This window comes from Phoxinus phoxinus (genome assembly GCF_949152265.1).
Source record: "Phoxinus phoxinus genome assembly, chromosome: 17".
Taxonomy (NCBI): Eukaryota; Metazoa; Chordata; class Actinopteri; order Cypriniformes; family Leuciscidae; genus Phoxinus; species Phoxinus phoxinus.
This window is the reverse complement of record NC_136892.1, coordinates 11,941,672-11,964,449: the sequence shown is the minus strand read 5'-3', so window position 1 is coordinate 11,964,449 and position 22,778 is coordinate 11,941,672. Positions and strand designations below refer to the sequence as shown.

The window sequence follows — 22,778 nt, the reverse complement described above, 5'->3', positions numbered from 1 at the left end:
TTATTTTTTTAAAGTATTGTAGCAGTTCTGTACTTAGTTTTAAATTTTAAATAAAAATAAAAACATGCTCATCATAAAAGAGGTGCATTCAAGTCATTGCATTTATGTTGCATTTTAATATATTGTTTAATAAATGAATAGATCTGGACAAAAATGTGTGTGACATCACGGGCCCTAATATCACATTGCTATGTAGTTGCTATAAAACGGGATTTATTTGAGGTCAGTGACACAAACAGTGTACTTTTTAAATTTAAATGTAATTTAAAATGTAAATGTACATAGAAACAAACCCTAAACCCTAAATATGAAGAATAATAAACATTTGCTTTAGCGAAGCACAACTACAGTAATTATAACACAAGCCTACATTAGCTTATTGGGAGGTGGAGAAGGTTATAATCTTTTTCCTGATCCTCTTCAAGACCGTCCCGCAGGACACCCGAAGGAAATCGCATCTTAGATCTTAACGCTTCCTTCCTGATGCGGCTTTTGAAGAAATGTTTAAACGGGCTCATGTAATTAGCAGGATGTAGTCGACTCCGTCAACGTTGGAGCGCGTCTACCATCACACGCCTCAAACATATGTTTCCTTTCCGTGATTTCTTTGATTCATGACATTGGATTTGTGTTATGACAACTTTAGTCTTTAGAAGAACAATTTTGGCCAGTTTCGCGACAAACAACAGCCTGAAACACGTTCCTTGTTTTTTTTTCTCCCCCTAGTTTGTTAAAATGATAGGAATAAGCACTTTTGTCCCGCACTTGCAAGCTGGCATGGCACCATATGGCTAATGGTGGTGCGTGGCAATTAGTGGAGCTGATTAATGGTGAACAGCCTAATTTTCTGCTTATAATTGCGGCAGCGTTTGAAGGTACACATACAGCCTATCGCACGCACACATACACGATGGCATATCAATGCTGATTTGGCAGGTGGGGGGGATGAGGACCACATCGGTTTGAATATACATAAGCTGTCAATTCTAAAAGTAAAAAAAAAGGGTGCTTTTTTTTATTGTGAAAGTGCCTATATGACATCTTTAAGTTGCGTGATGCGTTGCTGGTAAAGCCTGGCATATATTTCATGGACGCCACGTGAGCCAGGGCACATTTGTTAGTGGGCCAGACTGAAATCTCAGATTGAGTAATGAGTTTCTGCTTGTCCTAATTAACCAGGCATCAGGGTGATATTCATGAGGGGGGGTGGGGGTTACAAGGGTGGGCGGCACTGTTAAAATACCACTAAAAATAGGTCGATCATCACAACCTACTTTTAAGCAAATTCATCTTTGGATGTTAATTAAATACATAGCATTTGATAGAAAAAGTCATTTCCTACTTGTTTTTTTGGCTCTGTTCTTCACTAGGGGTTTGACCTGAATAGTATTAATATGAAATGAGTTTCTATTTAATGTACTGTTTTGGTAACGTACGACTCAATACCCATAAGAGCAAATAAAATTGAAACGGGATATTGCACTAGAGCGTACTGGTTAGTGTTCTAACAAGGTGACAGAAAAAAGCAACAAGCCAAAGGACGTTTTGACAGTCATTTGGTTTATTTTATGGGTGGCCCCGCCTACAGCGAAATCTCATTGGTTCATCATACCTGAATATGAAATACTTCATGAATTCCAAATCTAAAGCTGCATCCGAAAGGCACTGCATTTGAATAAGATCTTACTTTGAGATCTTTAAAAAGATATGTTTTATATGTATGAATGAAATCCGGATGTACTACATCCGCCATGTAGCCTGTTAGTCATGTGACTTACAGTTGCGTCACTTCACTGTCATTCACGGAGCCTCTCTCGTGGCCTCATGGGACAGTAAAGTTTCCATCAGATGCACATTTCAAAATCTCTTTGGATGTCAAGTCATCCAGGTACTTTTCATCTACTGTTTTATGAATACTGTGAATTCAGACATAATACACTTTTCACATGCTTGTTTTTTTGCATAGTATATAGTTAAGAAGAAGGCATATTTGGACGCAGAGTGAATTTTGGTGCCAGTCCATGTCTATTAGCTTTAAGGACGTCAACATGCTAGTGCACACAATATTAACAACTTGAATTATCTTGTTTGCAGTGTTATATATCATTTGCATGCAATAAAATACTCTCCAGAATGAGAATAATGATATCACCTGCCTCTGACTAGCATTAGCAAGTAGCTAATCACCTGCTGAATTCGGAACCGCATACTAGCATACTACTCTTACTATTTCTGCCATTGAAAGATATGGTAAAATGTAGTACGATAGTATGCGGTTCCGAATTCAGCAATGGTTTGCCGGTGTCATTAACAATTCAGTCCGCCTACAGAATTGAGTCTTCCTAGGACCCCGGTGGGTAGTATTTTGTAATGCCTGATCAAAAATAAATAACAAAGAGAAATGTTTAAAGCCCAGGACACACCAAGCCGACGTCGAAGAACTAACGGTGGCGAAAGCTGACTGTGTTGTCGCCTCACGCCGGCTGCGTCTTGGGCAAAAAGCTGCGCTTGAACACACCAAAAAGACTAAAGGCGACTATCAACTTGCATGTGCGTTCTGCGCCTTTGTGCAAGTAAAAATCTGTCTATATCTGCAGGTATCAATAGTCTATTTTTGTCATTCAAAAAAGGGAACTGAAACTAGGGCTGCAGATATACAAACCGTAAACAAAGCAGCGCTTGCTTGCCATTTTGAAAATCAATCACGCTGATCACTTTCTTCATTCCAGTCGGCTTGTGTTATTATGAAAATATTCGTGCATTCGAATGCTCAATTTTACAAGATGATGTAAAATTAGAACAGCCTTCTGTCTGTGCCGTCTTGACTTCTTTGTTCGCTTTCATCACTTTCGCTTTTATTCTCATGCACTCGTTCGTTAAGCTGAACAGCCAATCAGAGTTCTCTCTCTCTGCCCGACACCGATTCAACATGCTGAATCAGCACAAAAAACCCAGATGGTGTCCGACTACAGCCATAGGGATAGTTCACTTAAAAATAAAAATTCTGTCATAATTTACTGACCCTCAAGTTGTTTCAAACCTGTATGAATTTCGTTATTCTGCTGAATGTCGGTAACCAGACAGTTGATGTACCCCATTGACTTCCATAGTATTTTATTTTCTACTATGGAAGTCAATGGGGTCCATCAACTGTTTGATTACCAACATTCTTCAAAATATCTTCTTTTGTGTTCAACAGAAGAAAGAAATTCATAAAGGTTTGGGACAACATGAGGGTAAGTAACTGATGACAGAATTGTCATTTTTAAGTTAACTATTCCTTTAAGCCACTGAATAAAGAAACCATTAAAAGTCCTCCATTAAAATCATTTTGAAAAACCCAAAACCCACCATATCTTATATTTTCAAAAGGAAATGTCAGTACTAAGAAAAAAAAAGTTTGTCATTCAATTTGATGTGGTTTTTAAATCATATATGTTCTAGTTTTACATTTTTAGCATGGACGGACAAATTCTTTGGAAATGTGGCACATCGCAGCTGGTTAGGACAAAGTGTAATGGAAAAAGTCTCACCTGCACATGATTTCATGAGTCAGGAGAACGCGGCACATCTCCGGGTTCTTATCTTGACCTTCATAGATGATGGCCTTTGAACAGAGAGAAGAAAAAAAAGTCAGTTTGGACTCACACAGGGGTTTTTTTAACACTAGAATGAATCATTGAGGCAATCAAAATGAAGTGAAGCACATTACATATGAAGCTATGTTTCAAAAGACATGTTACAGGAAGTTGACACTGGCAATCTAACATTTCAAAAGAAAACATTTCCTCCGCTTATCCACACTTAAATTCAACGATGGAGTCACAGAAGCCAATTTCATTTGAGAAACACACTGAGAGGAGGCGTAATTCTGCCGTTAAAGCATGTTGGCCTGGTCGTATTTAATAAATATCAGCATGTGTCGTGGGGAATCGTCTAAGCTGTTCCAATAGGCTATTTCAGGACAGGCTGTCCAGAGCTCTGGCTCCACACAGGACTTTGGCTCATTAAGTAAAGGAAAGCAGAAGGTGAGAAATGAAGGTGCTCCAATAAGAAGGGCTCATTGTTTTACTTCTAGCTCAGGTAATTATTCTCTCTACAGGGCTGAGGTGGGGTAACATGTGGTAGAGGATGGGATGTACAATAGCACCAGCTCAGAGCGGTTTGAAGGATGGGTAACAAACCGAAGAACACCTGTTGTAGGTGGAGGAGATGATGAGGAACATAATTGATTGGTTGCTCAGATTCTAACTAGCGGGAGAGATCAAAACAAATGACAGTGATTCCTATCGATGCGAAAACATATTTATCAAAAACAATAAAAGTCTTCGCAACTAATTTTACAGTACTTATAAAATACAGTGTGTGTGAAACATGATATTTAACAAGAAAATAATTCAGATGACGAGGACAAAACGTTTTTAGAATATATTTTTGTTAGGGTAATCTCAGAGCCATATAGAGAGAGAGTTGCGACAACTCCATTCACTCCAATGGAACGTTTTTTTTCCAGCAATGGCGGCTCGCGGAGCCTCTCAATAGTTCCCGGAAGTAGCGGCCGCGCCGTAGAGTTCCAGCAGAACAGACCGTTTGTGATGCCCTTTTAAAAGATTGTATATTATCAGTACATCAGAATCAATTTAACTTGTGTATTAAAGCATGCTAGTTGATTATTGCTATCTAAATTAGTAGTTTTAGGGGACGTTATCGGATAAATGATAGGTCATTGTCATTGGATAAAATTAGTAGGCTAGCGCATAACAAACCCACGAACAGCCTATTAATGTTAAACCCGTTATATTAATGTAGTTTTATCCTTTCTTGTGTGTAATAAGAGGGAAAACGCTTCTAAACAGAGGCTAAATATAACATTGGGAGTGATAGTCATTAATGGAAGTGGTAATAAGAATATCCGTTTAATTTCGTATTAAATGTGCAATAACAGAATAAAATCCTTATTTTAGATTGCATATTTGAGTAAACAAAAAACGTATGAGTTTTTTAGGCATTGTGTTTCTGTTGACTATTATCTGTCTATATTACTGTTTCAGCCCAGCTGATTTTGTATATAATTTGTCCCGTTTTTGTCTCCTTTATCTCTTTCAACCCAAGAAGCATAAGCGGATTCAGTGGATCCTGCAGACCCCCGCACTGACGCTGTACCCTCACCTTCAGTCTCAGCTCCTTGGATTTGCAAAACTTTTCTTGCTCCTTATTTTAAATAAACATTCAACTTGCCAATGTTGGTCTTTGTGTAAAAGTGCAGATACACCTAAGTAGCCTACTATGATTAACGCTCAATTTAACAAAAGTTGTTAAATTATCTCAACATCTTTAAAACGAAAGGTTTATATGAAAGGTTTTAAACATAAAATGATGCCATATAATTTCGTTTTCAATTTATTATTCTTAAGACAATAGTTTATTTATTTTAAATGGTTTATTTTTGCGGACAGTTGCACAACCTGATATTTTGGGGGTTTAAGATAAAACATAAAATATGTATTATTTAAATGTATTAAAAATGAATTTAAACTAAATAGGTTTTATAGATTAAAGTGATTTATGTCATGAATTTATCAAATTATGTTAAAAGGAAATAATGCACTTGGACACAAAATGCAATTGGACACTTGGAAATAATGTGTGTGTGTATAATATAATCATGTTTTGTTTTTAGAACTGAATATATTGTGTATTCATTTATATAGTAATTTGTGCATGGGGTGCTTAAGCATGGTAAAAATTAAGATTATTTGAAAATTCACTTAGTTAAATTTTACATTAAGACAATCACCTGTTACCAAGTCTCCTGTCCTTGTGAAACCATAGCACATTAGGCTACGTGATACTCTTAAATAACATACAAGTTTGAGAACACAAAAATACTTCAAAACAATTGCAACTCGGTCTTTTACCAAGGTAACGTTAGCTAGAAATATGTTAACAAAGGCAGGCAACGCAAGTTGAGCACACTAATCATTAAATATTATCAGATTTTTATATTTTAAAAACAACATTGACGTAACTACATACACATACTACATTCACATGTCAGTGTATTATATACATATTGTAAATCAATGCATTTATTGACTACAAATGACCAAAAATCACAGTTCTGCTCTCTAACTCCATTGATTTGAATTGGCGCCGAAGCACTTCCTGGAACTATCCGCCGTTACGCGAATCACGTGACGAAGAACCATTTCGAACTTCCGTTGTCGCAACTCTCTCTCTATATGGCTCTGGGTAATCTATAGGCTAAATATATTCTGAAAAGGTTAAAATTGAAAAGTTATGAACATGTTATTGCTGAATGTGGAAGTTTAACGTCCAGTTTTCAAAAAAAAAATTCCATTAAATTTTTTTGCAAACATTACGGTAACGTTACTTTTGAACGTTCTCTGAATGTTCTGAAACAAGCTGTAAGTGTAATGTTTAGAAAAACGTTAGAAAAATATCCAACTCAAGCGTTTCAGAAAGATATTCAATGAACAATGTATAACAAACGTTTTTTTTTTATTATTAAATTATTATTATTAAAAAATTATTATTAAAGAACACTTGACTTTGAATGAACATGTATTGGAGGAACGTTTGCTCGTGTATTTGAGAGAAGGAACGTTAGCCAAAGTGCTGAGAACGTCAGCTTCTGAATTTCCAGCGCTAGAGAAAAATAAATCATACTTTAACTGAGTTGTGAACGTGAATTTATAGTCTTGAATGTAAAGCAACAAAAAGACTCAAAACAACGGCAAGCAGACGCGTCTTTCAATTTTATTATCCTCACTCACTCACTCGAACGTAAACAAACACACAAACAACGTGACAAACTTTACAAACGACTCTTACAAACGGTTTTTAGTGAGTTAAGCATGCAGGTATGCGTGATTTGTGTATTCCGGTTCACGAGCAAATATGTATGAGCCGGTTATTTTTATTGTATCAAAGCATACGGTGCGACAAGTAATCCGATTCACAACTCTTAAGAGCCTTTTCCTTTAAGTGATTCAAAAACATGTAGCGCAAAACAAAGTCCGATCCCCCGAGCAAACGGCTCTAATGAGTTGGTTCCTCGTGAAATACAAACATACGTTTCAATCAGAGTACCTCAATACAAGAGCAAATGTCTCAGGGCAGTTAATTTTAACGATTCACTCAAATAAATAAAAAATAACTAATAAACTCAACGAACCAGTCTTAAAGCAGATAGTGAATTAAGATCTGGCTCATTTACTGAATTGCACGTTGTGCTACAATCTACTTTTGTGCTTCAGGTTAGCGAAACGTAGTCACTAGCCTACTGTAAATCAGCAGAATCTCCAAACATAGGCTAGCTGTTTTGTTCGTTCTTATTTATTTGTTTGTTTGTTGTTTTGTTTTATATTTGTGACTTGACATCCACAGTTTAGATGAACCAACAGCAAATCTCTTCAATTCACTCACTGATCTTTTTCTTTCATTTTTGATTCTCTCACTCACGGGTAAAAATGTGAAGTGCCTATGCGTTCACTGGCAAACTACCTACGCGAGCATATGATGTGCCAAACCATCAGTGGCGTGTGGCACAGGGGCGGTAGGGGGAGGCAGGAGGCTGGAGGAGGTGGGTGCGAGAGAGCAGTTGGGATGCCAGACTGGAGCACGGTGCACCATCTGGTCCGGCCCCCCATTTTTCTCTCAAATTTTCTCGGCTTTGCTCTCACCCCTCCTTAACACAAAACACAGCACTGCCAGGCTGGCAAAGCCTTGTGTTGGACATGGTATGCCATTCCGAACAGTGCCGCGTTTGACTACGCCAAGCGTGTCACCTTGCTAAGATTCTGGGATCTCGTTCGTAGGCATACCGACTGGCAGCAAATCTGTCCCGTTACGCACAGTCATTACTCTCTGCCATGTAACGGAGGTGTAATTCAGCAAGCCTGTCCAGCATCAAAAAAAGTTTGTCACATTGACCTTAACTGGGGGGCGGGGGGGAAACACGGAAGCAAAGTTATATACCAAGAAAGGGTAATTTGACAGAAGAAATATCCAGAGATAGACGATACATCGGCTCATTGTTTGATGTCTTTCAGATGTACTTTACATTATACAAAGGCACTGAGAGCGATATTGTTACAGCCAGTGCTGGATTTGGCAAGCTCGGAGCATTTGTTCAGATGGTTTTCTTTCACTTTGAGGGAATGGGGGCCAAGGTCTTCTAGAAGTACACAGCATGCATCACTGTCTGCTATAGTCCAAAGACCTGCTTCAAATTTCTAACTATAAACACCAAATCTATCTTAGCCCAATTCGGCTGAGGTGTGCTCAGGAACAGCAGCGTTCTTTCACTTGCCTGTAGTGCCTTAATAGCATAATGTGATATTCATGATGTGATATAAAATATAATTTGGGTTATATCCAGACATTAAAGTCAACATGTACTCAATTTACCATTTTTACTTTCCTAATGCGCATTCCTACTTTTTTTTACATCGATTTCTGATTAATTAGATCACGTTCTTTCTCACATAATATCCTGTTTTTTCATATTAGGGAATTCAAAATTATGCTTGCAATCACATCTTTCTCTATAGGGCGCATCTGATGTATCAGTAGCCAATGAGCTCGCTGCTCAACCTTCAAATACTTGGTCAGCATTTGCTGTAGCAGTTGCATTGCTTTAAGTAACCCTCCACCTTCCCCAGCTCCACCTGTATAGATCTGCTTTGGGTAATCCATGTATGCAACATTATGCAGAAGAAGCATGTCTTACTTTCTCACAACAGTGTGTTGTATATTTATTGGCAGTAGCAAGTCCTGTACTTGCTCTGCAGCAGTAGCAACAATAACCAACAGCAGCAGATCTATTCCGCCAAGACCAAAAATATCAACATTGTCATATCCATTACCATGCCAAACAATCCGAGAGTTGTCATTACAGAACTGTTTTGTATTACATGTTTTCTCAAATGTCATGTTTAAATGTGCAAATGCTCCATTATCTAATTAAATATGCATTGATATAGAATTATTTTAGACTTAAAGGTGCAGTCTGTAAGAATGACACCTAGTGATTGAAATGGGTACTGCAGTCCAAATTCTAAATATTGGTTGCCCACTTCTCCTCAGACTCGACACACGCGGGTTGCCAGATTGAGGACACGCAACAGGAATGAGCACAAAGGACAGTGGAAAGTGACGAGTCTTACACTGTAAGTTGATTTGAGTGGATTTATCTGCATTTTAATATGCCACTGATCATAGAGATTTTTCGATGGATGCTTAAGCGTTTTAGGTCAGGCAGAATCAGCGATCACTGACCTAGTTTGTTTGCTGGCTTCCATGGCTGCAATACGCTGTGTTTTCCGCCAAATGGCAACCCGGGGTGTCGAAATACTATTGGGTAAATTGGCAGCGGGCGGGATCACAGAGACCGAAACAAAAACAGACATTCCGACATGGAACGCACTTCATTTCAAAGTAGAATAACTGGCTGTAGAAGTGTTTTTCAGAGAAACAAGCATGTTTCCTAAATCTCTGCAAACATATTATAGTGTCAAAAAGTGGAGATTTCAGACTTAGTGCAGAAATCTACAGATACAAATAGATAAAGTGTAATAAAATAAATACTTAAATGTGTTTTTATTTCTTTACACTAGTCTTAATGAAGACATGTTATGGAAGCAAAATAGTCTAAAATCTTAAAATAGACCAGTGCATGCAAAAACAATGGCTTTGCCTGCATGTAGTGTCACACATTCTCTAGTCATACAAATGGAAATGACTCATATAAAGATGAATTAGTCTTTGTATACTCTTAAAGTGTGCCATCTTGATAACTTTAATACGCCTTGGCTTTTATTAAATATCAAAGTACAGGAAGTGCTGTGATAAACGCAGGAAATAGTTTCATTTTGATTTAGAAGGAACGTCAAATGTGCAAAGGTGTCGTGTTAAAAATTACCCTATGTTAATGTTACAAGCGTGATATTTAGGGCGTTTTTAACTGCTTGCCAAAGTGCGAGAAGGGCACATTAATAAGCATTCAACGTTCATGTGCCTTGTAATACATATTTCATCTCGCCAAGCACACTTTTCATATTTCATCCAGCGTTTTCCTCAACGGCTTTGATGTGACGCCTGAAATCGAAGGCAAGTAAACAAGACGCTATAAATACATGGAAACCTACTTCCTACACATTTGGCATCATCTGTTAGCATGCCATTAAGAACACGGCTGCCTTTTTTTCCCAGGCCACTGCGCTACCTTTAAAGAGGTGCTGTCTTGGCAGTGATTTCACTCTTTGTTCTCCCACACACACAGAAGCGTTCGCATTCACGAATAAGTATCCCACCCCACCCCTGATCAGCTGTTCAGACATAAAGCCTGAGAAACAAGAGAAGAGGAAGAGAGAGAGCAAGTGTTGGGCAGGCAGACAGACAGGATAATAGGCGAAGGGTTTCTAGAGACAGCTAACAGACATCTGAGAGACTTCTAGACAGTGCAAGAGTTTGAGCAGGAGACGAGGGAATAAAAACAAGGCCGGAAAGAAGAGAGTTGGAGAGTAGACGGGTTAAAGGAGTTATAAAAACAGAGTAAGGATTGAACAAGCAAAAAGCTACGCTCTTAAAAAAATAAAGGTTCAACAATGGAACATTTCTTTTTCTAAGAGTGTACATGAAAAGTAATCGTCAGTTAACTGTATTGTCAAGCCAATGCAAATACATGTCTGCTAACATGCCTTTAAAGGGTGCGGTTTTGGAAAGGGGGCGTGGCCTAATTCAGGGGCTAAGTTTAGCTCAAGTTAGCTCAAGCTAAACAGCTAACATCTCTTATTTAAAAATACAAACAACCCAGGAGGTAATGAGAGAGGAAAAGGGAAAAAGGATAGATGAGGGAGGAACGTGGGAGGTCTGCTGTCTCTGCGCTATGATGTTTCAGCGCGATGTTGCTGAAGCTGCTGATCACAGATTTAACTGTCAAACACACCTAAGAGCCCCACACTTCCCCGATTCTCACTTTTGCATCTCATTATGTGTTACAAACCCAGTGTGATTTTTCTACCCGAAACTAAAACATTTAAGCTGACAAATTCTAACCCTAACCCCAACCTACACCCTAAACTTAACCACATCCGGATAGAAAGCAAAACTGTTTATCATGATCTGAACAATTCATGATGTCTCTGAACTCTCATGAAGTCTGAACTGAGGTGACCAATGAAAGCTGCGGAATCTGGGTTTGCGCTTTACTGGTTTGTAGGGAAATTTCCTGCAGTACAATGCATGTTATTGTTTTTTAATTTAGCATGCTAAAATCTGTGGAGTATTCTTCCCTTAACTCCCTAAACTACTCCAGGATAAATATAAGTTAAACTCTATCAGCGGCATCTGTGTCCATGACAGAAAAAAACAGAAAAAAAAAACAGAAATGCTCAACATGTGAGAGCCAGAGCACGTATGCTAACCGCTAGGCCACTGCTACAACAACAAATGCAGTAAATTAGCACTATAGTCTGAAATCTATAACTCTGAGATGTTTACCATATCTGCTGAATCTAATAATTTGACTGTGACAGTAACTACCAAAATAACAAGCGTCTTGAGCAGTTGCAACAGTAAATCAGTCTCGCCACAGAATAATAAGCTCTGCAACCGCTCTGAGAGCACTAACAGCAAATCTGGACACTAATTACAGTCCAAGCTAAAGCTGTTTTTGCTGTTTTTGCCACCGTAACATAAACAGAGTGGTCGCCTGTAAGTGTTTTAGCCGCGCTGGCGTTGCACAACACTTTAGCAGCCTCTGTGATTAGCATTTGTTCCCACAGTCACTTAGAAAGTAATAGTCTTGCTAACAAATTGGAATCAAGCTGCAGTCACATTTCCGCAGGCAGTAATTTCCCCCAACAGGTTCAAGTTGCTCATGCGGATTCATCCGACAGAAAACTGATTGGTTTGACGGTGACTTCTGTGTGAGCTGTGCTTCATGCATCACTACACTATTGAAAATGGACATTTTTTGCCTGCAAAATTATACAGAAATGTCCCTAATGTAACCGCACCTTAACTCACTCCTCAACCTAATAACTCGCAGTGATTTCACACGGCTGACGGGGATATAGAGCATCACAAAAAAATTACTCAGGTCGTCTGTAACCCGATAACCAGTAATAGGCATAGTATCATCTGCACTCCCTTCTCAAGAGTGCACACTCTTCAAACCGAAAGCTTGTTTTAAGCCCGAGCCACAACATGGGCCGAGACACCTGTAGCCGTCCTGTGGTCAGCCAGTATCCAGGTCTCATTTCACCATCTCAACAGGTCTGACTGCCCCTGAGCGAAACCACATCTGATCCCTCTCTCTCTCTCTCTCTCTCTCTCTCTCTCTCTCTCTCTCTCTCTCTCTCTCTCTCTCTCTCTCTCTCTCTCTCTCTCTCTCATTCACCTGAGGAAATCAAAGACACATGCCGACGAGCTGTGCGCGCTGTAAATATATCACTCGCGAGTCGCAACGGTGATTTCTGAGCTGTTACAAGGTAACTATCTGTCTTACTGTCGCGCGTCTGCGGCGGAGAATGAGATTTGATATCCTCCGACTGCCGTTACACATGTTCCCCAATCTTTAAGTGTAGTTCTAAGCGGATCCCTTTAGTGAGTGATTTAACCATAGGTTGTCTTCACATCTGAAAGTTTCTCGCACACAACACAGCAGCAAAAGGGGATCGCAATCTCATTCCTTGTGACTTCTATTACACCTGCACACAAAAAAATAATGAATACAAGTGCTAAATATATTCCGAGAAGACTGACATGAAAACTGCCGGCAAACAACTACAAAAAGATGTGTGAGGGGGAAGCCGAGGCGTCTGGGTGATTATTTTTTAACTTGACACTGATAAACAGCGCTCTAGCGACACTTCGCTCAAAAGTGCCATGTCCTCCCACGAAGTGCAGCAAAGCAGATAGTTAAGAAACAACAGCTCTTCTTCCTACTGCCAGACTAGTGCTGTCAAAGTAGCAGCTACTGGGGTTTAATGCGCTTTGATGTTTCCCACAACGCAACTCAGGCGGGAGGGAGAGAGAGCTGCCGCCCGCAGGTAAGTTAGCGGCCGCTAGCGAAGTGTAAAGAGCCTAGCGTGGAGCCTTTCTCAGCTAATAAACAGGGAGATGTTTAATAGACGATCTTTGACAAAAGCTAATCGCTAATTCCCATGACACGCTAATTACGGCTGGATCCAGGGTCCGCATTTGGGTTCTCTTATTCATAAAGCATCCAGACACTAGCTCAGGGCCACACATGTCTTCGGTGACAGATAGAATCAAACAGGAAACAGGAAACAGGCAACACTAATAATGTAGATCTGCCATGTTGCGCATACTAGAAATGAAACAACCCAGAGTTCAGGAGGCAGCCGAGCATGACATCTGAAACACACCAACGGGCAACACAAACATGTACGCCAAAAGGCTATGAGAAATGGATATGTACAGTACCCAGATAACAGGGAACGTTCTCAGAACTTTGGCTGACGTTCTAGCTAGGTTCCCCTTAAAGTTATGAACCAACATTATTACAGTAATGTTAAAGGGATAGTTCACCCCAAAAAAATGAAAATGATGTCATCATTAACTCGCCCATATGTTGTTCCAAACCTGTATGAGTTTCTTTCTACTGTTGAACTAAAAATAAGATATTTTGAAGAATGTTGGTAACCAGACAGTTGATGGACCCCATTGACTTCCATAGTATTTTTTTTCCCCTATGGAAGTCAATGGGTGCCGTCAACTATCTGCTTACCAACATTCTTCAAAATATCTTATTTTGTTAACAGAAGAAGAAAAAAACATCATATAGGCTACGGGTTTGGAACAACATCACTGTAAAAAAGTATATGATCAATAAGTTATGAAAACATATGTTTTTACATTGTTTTAACTCATCAAAATAAGACATTTCCAACTTTTTTTTTTATAAGTTATACAAGATTCAACTCATTTTTTTAAGTCAGTTCAAAGTAATTTGAGTCGAAATGACTTAAACAACCAAGTTGATTGTACTTCATTTAAGGCAGCAACTTTTTTTACAGTGACGAGGGTGAGTGAATGATGACAAAATGTTCATTTTAGGTGAACTATCCCTTCGTAACACAAAGTTATCTTAAAACGCTAGCATAAAAATATAATTTATACATCGTTCATGGGATGTCTTTTTTTCCGAAACGTTTTTGTTGGATGTTCGTCTGACATTTTTTAAATGTCACTTCTTGTTTCAGAATGTTTAGAGAACATTCAAAAGTAACGTTCCCGTAATGTTTGGAAGGAATGTTCCCTTAATGTATGTATGTATAACCAATTACTTTTTAAAAAATATTAAAATGAAATAAAAAACATTCATAGTGTACTTGTTAGCGTACTTTTTGCATGGGGGGGGGGGGGGGGGTAAACTGACAATAAAAATCCAACGCAAACAAGGCTCCCCTAAAAATACACACTAACCCTCACAGTTAAACACTAAACAAACTTCCAACCGAAAAAAAAAAAAGTCCAAAAGAGGCCACATGATGCTGTTCTCACTACATGGCCATGTAAAAATGTGACACTGCCCCTGGGAGATGCACATGCACGTACACTACGCTGTGAGATTCATCTGTGCGGGGCATAAGCAGTTCGACCCTTAGCATGTCCTGATGCCCCAACATGTATGAATTAGCCTCTGGTGACATGCGCAGATGGTGCTGTACGGGACGAGATGAACCCTTACCTGTTTAGTCATGGAGTCAATTAGTCTTACATAAAAATCCTGCTCTGTTCTGATGCCTGGAACACACAGAAACGTGACGTCAGCATGTGCTTTTCATTACATTTTCCAAAAAAACACATTCACAATCAATAGCGGTAACACTTTATTTTACAGTGTCCTTGTAACATATGTTACATGTACTTACATTAACAGTAAATCATGCATAATTACATGCAACTAACCCTCAACCAAACCCTAACCCTATAGTAAGTACATGTTGTTAATTAATATTACTCAGTACTTATAAAATTACACTGTAACCATGACACCTTAAAATAAAGTGTAACCTCATTATCTATAAATCGCTATTGCAATGTAATAGATGCCATATTACACTGTATTTACACCACATATAATGCATTCTTGAAATAACCCAAGCACATTTTGGTAGCTTAACTGTATCCTAATATTGGCATAAATTAGCAACACATAAAACCAATAACGTTTTAATGCCATGTTTTTAAAACAAATTATTTTAAATGACTATAATAAGAAACAGATATAATAAGAACTTTTTTTTTTCTAGTCCTTTTGTGATGGAAGAAATACGCATAATTAGCCTTATGCCATACATGTTAATTAATAGTTTGTTTCATAAAAAAAAGTTAATTACATTAGGGCTACAGGCTTGTACACACAATGCATGATTCAATTTAAATACATATATATATTTAATTAATACACTGTAATTTTAATTCTAAATTGTGCCGAAGTCACAGCTTGAGTTCATTGCTTTTCAACCACTTTGATTTAAAAAAATAAAATAAATCCAAACTGAAAAAATGACTGAAGTGATTGTGATGAAGCAAATATGATATTAATTTTTAAAAAAGCAATTTGTTTGAGAGGTGTCAGAACTAACAGCTGGTTTATTTAGAAACTGACCAGATGACAAATGATAGACAGGCTGTCAGATTACACACTAATGAACATGATCAATTCACACTCACTCGAAGAAAAGCACATTAACAATTAATATCGCGTGGTCGGAAATAGGTTTTTAATTGATTTAAACCTTGAATGAATTATTAATGCTTTCAAATAAATCGGATGCATTGGGAAAAGTCACGCTTTGATTTAAAGAAAGTAACCGAGAATTAGTTCATGTTAATGGTTGCGTTTAATTGTTCAGACAGGAACGGGTGAATCATTGATTTAAATCACTGCCAATCTTCGTCAAATAGAGATCTCGAATGACAGCACCTGCTACTGTTGCTATTTTAGTGCAATGAATCGCAGATCACGATCAATGAATGTGCGCAAACTCGAGGCTCGTGCGCGGATGTCTTACCGTTGCTGTAGAGAAGTTGCAGTCTGTAATGTATGCCATTGTTTGTCTTTTCTCCTGTAGTCTCCTGGGTATGAAAATAATATTACAACAGGTCTCAAAATAATACACTACATAGTAATGGGGGGAATGTTACTGCGTTTACAAAATGCAGTTGTTTGGAATCAACTAAATCAATTTTAAATAGCCTACATTTGTTAGAATCTTAGCGTACAGGCTATGAACTGAATTATCTCATAAATACATTTTATTTAATGCATTTGGTCAAATTAATTTATTCATAGCTGAAGTCTGTTATGTTATGTTATGTTATGTTATGTTATATTATAAAGTGGCCTATTATAGTTTATAAGTAGGCCTAAGTAAGTTTATACTGATAGGCTATTACATTATACAATATTGTATTATGCACGATAGATTTTTAGAAATATGTCAATTTGGTTCTGCTAAAAGTATTTCGCCATTATTTTAAGGTAGCTGTAAAAAAAAAAAAGAGGCATGCAAACTGTCAAGAGACTTAATTTTACTTAGAAATGCAAGAATTGCGCATTTAACCATTCATCTTAAATTAAAATATATTAATAATTATTAGCATTGATCATATTAAACAACTATATAATTTAAATAACTATCCGATTTGGCTGCTAAAATGTTTTTAATCCTGTTAATATCGCTTTCTTTATTATAGCTAGGCCTATTTATCCTAAATATTATTTAATAAGCTATATTAATAAGCTACATTAATTATTTTACTATATACTTGACTATACTTACTACACATTTTACTATGAGTTTGCTGTTACTTTCCTACTATATAAATCTCTTGCACCTTCAAAATAAAATATATAAAGGCTCGTATTTAGTGCTCCGCTGACAGCGTGGTGCTGAAAGTCACTTTTTGAAACTCACCTTCTCTTTTTCCACAAATCCGACAAAAGAGGTTCTCTCAATTTCCACCGGCTGTCCTTGTCGGTCATAAAGGGCTAAAACGAAGTGGAAGAAGTTGGATTTGCGAAGGTTTGATGGCGGTTGTTTCTCGAAGTGCGCCCGGGCCAGTCCCACTCCACTGCGGGGAAGACACGCAGAAAGGCCCGTGTTAAAAAAACATCCTTTAGATATCAGAGTGGATGTGTCATTGAAATAAAATGGGTGCTTAATTCTTAATCCAATGATTGGGTTTGAGTGAGTTAAAAATAACTATACAATAATACGCGTGGAAGCTAAATCATAACTTTATTATTATTATTATTATTTACTATTATTTATTAATTTTTATTGATATTATTATTATTTCTCCATCAAGTTTAATCCAGTGGTCTTTAGACCTCCAGATGTGACTGCATGCAAAAGGAGGTGAGCTTTGGCAAAGTACCCAAACTTTGCATCCAAAGGAACTCATCAAAGCTCACTAAACGACAAAGCAAAAAGCGAATGAAAGGCTTAATCCTCCACAATCCGGATCGGGTTCCCCCAAAACAAGCGCCAGCAGCAGCAGCAGCAGCAGCAGCCCGATCAGTCCACGCTCGCTCCGCGGGAGGTGCAGGCGCAGCCCCGGGGGTCTCTTACCTCTGCGCGGCCGTGTTCGCATCCAGCACCCCGGCGCCTTGCATCCATGTTCGGACTGCGTTCATGCCGGCTCCGATGGGCTCCTCTTTCAAAATACTCCCACTCCTTTGGATGCTCTCCTGAATCCCAAACATGAAACCGGGATCTCTAACACTGTCTTCCCGTTGGTAGTGTTCTCAGGTGCCCACCTCTCGTGCGTAAGAGAGAGAGAGAGTGCGCGCGCGAGCGAGAGAGAGCGAGAGAGATAGGGAGAGAGAGAGAGCGCGCTCAGATGGGAAGGAGTTTGGAACCCAGGACAGATCCCGGTGTCACCAAGACGCAAAGTGGAGACAAAAAGCAAAGAAGCCTTTTCTGTGATGGTGATGATTTGGTTTCCTGCGAGCAGCTGCTGCGATCAAGCAGATCTCATATCAAGTGTCATCATGACCTAACAACTTTTCTCCTCTTGTCTTCTTTTTCGGATTTTTCTTTTATCAGGAAACAAGAACAACAAAAAAGTGGATAAATCAAGGGTAGGCTGTATCCTTAGCCCTCCTGATCAAATTGAAGTGATTTGTGTCTCTTCCCAAAGGAATCAATCCTTCCTTTGACTATATGAGAGGGAACTAAACACGAGCGCAGGAGCCCAGAGGCTTGAAGGAGGGACCGGGAGAGGCGGTCTCTCTCTCTCTCTCTCTCTCTCTCTCTCTCTCTCTCTCTCTCTCTCTCTCTCTCTCTCTCCTCCACCCACTCCATCAGTTTGTCAGATAGCATTACTAAAGCATTCAAAAGAAGCTGATTGGAGTTAGTCAGTTAGACGCTACAAACCTCGCGCGAAACGGCCCTGCTGTATCGATCCATAGTTATCTTCTTCTTCTTGATGCTGTAATTGCCGGCTTGACAATAAAACACTTTGTGTCTTGTTCGCGCGTAAAGGATTCGCGCGCAGTCCTTGAGAGAGCCGTTAATAACGGCAGACTGAATGTCATCATCACAGTTGAATAAGTGCACGCGAGGTGCAGTGATGATCTAAAAGCAAGGTGTAAAAATGAAAAGACTTCATATCCTTTGGAAAACCTCTAGGCATAATTTCAAAGCGGACATCGAAACCCATAAGATCCTGAACTTTGAACTTTGAAATCTAAAAATAACCATCAGAGAACATTAACGGAGAGCTTAAAAACATTAAGAACTGGTTCCAAAAAAAAACAAGCCTGTAAAAAATGGGGGGGAAAGTTACTGCTTTAAATTTTTAAGTACAATCAACTTGGATGTTTAAGTAATTTCAACTTAAATGACATCAAACTGACTTTAATAAATTAGTTAAATCTTGTATAACTGAAAATGTTGAAAATTGCTCAAATTATTTTGATGAGTAAAAACATATGTTGTCATAACTTATTGATCATATTTTTTTATTTTTTATTTTTACAGTGGCGTTAGAGGAAGGTTTTGTGTTTGCGGGGAAGCATACAGTGAGGTTCAGTGAGTTCATTACCGTAGATCTGAGGATCCTTCAAAAGGGTGTCAGAGGTTCTTCAAATTTAATGCTGTCCCAAGTGTATTTTACACTGTAAAGTATAAGCCTTTCATTTAATTATGAAATTTGACGGACGATTTTACAAATAAATAGCCAATGAATTCAATAGAATTCAGACCATGTGTTTTACAGTGTCTTTTTCTCATTCAGTTAAAATTGAAATAATAAAGGGATTACTTATGACTTTAAAAAAAAACTTAGATTTGACGTCTATTGTCCAAAACGAGATAAGAGAAAACAGACTTAATTTGCTCATGAAGAAAAGATATGACAGAAAAAAATATTCTGTGCAAAAATAAAATAAGCTTTTTATGTGGTTGATGCACGCGCGCTCGTAGACGAAGCTGATTCATAAAACATGCTTGATAACACAATATAAATGAAAAACAAACAAATATATATATATATATATATATATATATATATATATATATATAGCCTACTTATATATAATTTGGACATAATCTTGTTTAAAAAAACAAGTAGGCTAAATCCTATTCGATTTTCACATTTTGGACCGTTTTCTCCTTAGCAATGAAACAGGTGCACCGTGCACGGATATGTTTTGGTCAAATAATAATTCAGAATGAGACATAACGAAATTCCAAAAAAATTATTTGATTCACAGCTATATTACAGTTGATGAATAAACAATTGTAGGGAAATTATATGAAATCCATTCTAATAAAAAACAAACGCGCTCCTCTCCTCTCCTCTCCTCTCCTCTCACACACACACGCTTTCTCACACACACACGCTCTCTCTCACACACACGCTCTCTCTCACACACACACACACACACACACACACACACACACACACACACACACACACACACACACACACACACACACACACACACACACACACACACACACACACACACACACACACACACACACACACACACACACACACCGCGCAAAGCATCACTCACTGTAACCATTTTATTTGTCCAAGCTGTATAGCTGTGACTGACAGATCCGCGGCCGTGTGCACTGGCCCCTGGGGCCACTGTATTTTTAGTGTGTCCCCTCATTCTCCCACGATGCACACAGTCATGCAACTTACATAGGATGTTTTTTGTTTTTTTTAAATCCCTTCTGGAAAAGAGATTTAGCTACTTATGATGTCAATAAATCAAGTTACCCATAGCTACTCTTCTCGCGGATTTTAACTAAAACCAATAAGGAATAAAATAAAAATACATAAGTGGAGTGTATATTTTTAATAATCCTGATTCCTAACAATGTATGAATTAAACAAAGAACTAATGGCACTGTAGCCTACTGTATAAAAGCAAGAATAACTTGTTTATGCTCATAACACATGTAGTGTTTTTTAAACATAGGCTATGTATTAATCAAAGCATCAACATTTTAATGCCCATGCTGTGTCGTTTTCTGGCTATTGATTATAAATAGGCTACCATATATATGTATATTCTTTATGCCCAAAGCATGATATTTGTTCATTATAGGCTACCCTTTATCGAATTTTATTGCCAAAATATATCTTTATTAAATTGTTTTCCTCCGTTGTTAAAAAGCAAATGAAATATTAAATTTGAAGCTCTCAGTTTGAAGCGTGCCATCGAACACCATGTAAATCTATGAACACGTGATGCAGCAGCGCCATCGTGCGATCAAACTTAAAATGACACTTAGACTAATGAACATCGGTCATCACTGAATAATGGCGTACACAAGGTCCTATTAGTTCGTGCAATTACTAACAATTTTAGTATTTATTACACTTAATTACATAACGTTGTCAGTTCATGTTATCACAGGTCCATTAAATAATACAAACAGATACAACTTTTGATTTTAATAATGTATTAGTAAATGTTCAATATAATATTAACAAAGATTAATAAATTCTTTGAAATTGTTTTATTGTTCGTTCACGTTGATGAATGTAGTTAATGTTAATAAATGGAAACTTATTGTAAAGTGAAACTGAATAATAACATTCAACTTCATTTACACTGATACTGAGTACTTTACTATAGCCTACTTACTGATACTTAAAAAAAAAAAAGATAAAATCTCTCTCCAAATAAATAAAACAAATCGAACAAAAAATAAAAACGCATTAATAAAAAAAGCCCACTCAAATTCATTCTTTCTACGTTTCCATTTTATTTTAGATATAAGAAACCTGTGCAAAAACTAGTCGACAGAACTTGTCGAATGTCATTTGTGTTTGCTCATACATCAGATGTACTCATGCGCACAAACTTCCATTCAGAAATGCATCTCTTAAAGAACAGCAGGAAAACAATCAGCGTCTTCAGCATCAATCCCACTCGAGTGAGTGTTCACACGCTCCTCGAGACACTTCATCATGTTCACTGCTGCTTTAACACTGCGCGGCATATCAAAAACATGATAAAAGAATATACAGGGGAATATATCTGCCCACATATGTACACATTTATATTGAGCTATACTTCATCTGCTCCGAGAGCATTTGTTGCCCAACAAGGCAAAATATTGATTATTCTCTTTAAAGGACATTAGTGCAAACATAGTATGGCATGACATCACTGGCAAACAAAACGGAGTGCGTTTCTGACAAGAAAAGAAAAAGAAAAGAATGGCAAATTAAATCCTCTTTCATAATGCTGCTGGAAGTCAACAGCCAATATTAAGATCAATTTCAAACCTTTCAAGAATGTCACAAAACAAATCACAAAAAAAAAACAAAAAAAGAAAAGAAAAGAAAAACAAAAAAACGGACTAAAATTTTGGAAATATTTATATCATGATGGTACTGTATTATAAAGGGAATTATATATGTATATATATATATATATATATATATATATATATATACATAAAATGAACATCCACTGTATTAAAAAAAAAAAAAAAACGTTTTAATTGATTGTCTACTCACTAAATGTTCATTAAAACCAGAAAACAGGTTTAGTCTATAAAGCCTGTAATATGCTTTCGAAAAAGCTCGCTTCCAAGAATCAAGCCAACTGCCAAAACTGACAACTTAACGTTATCTGCACTGATGGTTTAACATTACTTGTGACACATGGTAAAGAGAGACAAAAATATGTATGAAAAAGCCTCCCGGCTTCGTACATCCCTTTAAAACGGGGGTAAATAATGAGAGGCTCGCTGTGATAAAACACAAGATGAAGTGGCTCAATGGCACTTTAAATAACATTCCTCAGTTTGACTTTGCAGGGGTCTGGATTCAACAGTGGCTCTTTTGGGGTGCGCTTCCAAAACACATTTATACACACACACACACACACACACATCTCATTTCTAATAATCTAAACAGACCGAATAGCATGGCGTAGAATCATGAATCATCCATAGAGAGATGACGTTCAGATTTCGAATGGACGCATACTGAAAACTTTTCTGCCCATCAAAGTCAAAACGCTGTAGGAACTCAGTTTTATCGTTTTGCCTCTTTAGGGCAGTATTCTGAAATGTCTTTTTGACCAGCAGTGATGTGAATAGATCATATAAAAGTAAGTAAATGCATTGGTGAGCTGAGCGATTAAAAGTCAGTCATCGTTTACTCGTACCATTTCTAATTCATACGACATTCTTTTCTGGAACACAAAGGCAGAAGTTTAGCAGATTCTCTCT

General features: G+C 37.7%; 1 protein-coding gene across 4 annotated transcripts in view; it reads right to left on the bottom strand.

Moving 5' to 3' along the window:
* The window catches only part of ebf1b (EBF transcription factor 1b), a 136,898-nt gene extending 118,655 nt beyond the window's left edge, over positions 1-18,243 (bottom strand). For all 4 annotated transcript variants that reach the window (XM_079586173.1, XM_079586172.1, XM_079586174.1 and 1 more), the window contains exons 1-5: positions 17,637-18,243; positions 16,980-17,136; positions 16,074-16,137; positions 14,744-14,799; positions 3,534-3,607 (exon numbers count right to left, since the gene is read on the bottom strand). In XM_079586173.1, coding sequence (XP_079442299.1) covers positions 3,534-3,607; positions 14,744-14,799; positions 16,074-16,137; positions 16,980-17,136; positions 17,637-17,770 — 485 coding nt within the window. In that variant the 5' untranslated portion in view covers positions 17,771-18,243. The remainder of the gene's footprint in view (positions 1-3,533; positions 3,608-14,743; positions 14,800-16,073; positions 16,138-16,979; positions 17,137-17,636) is intronic.
* Positions 18,244-22,778: the final 4,535 nt, after the last annotated feature.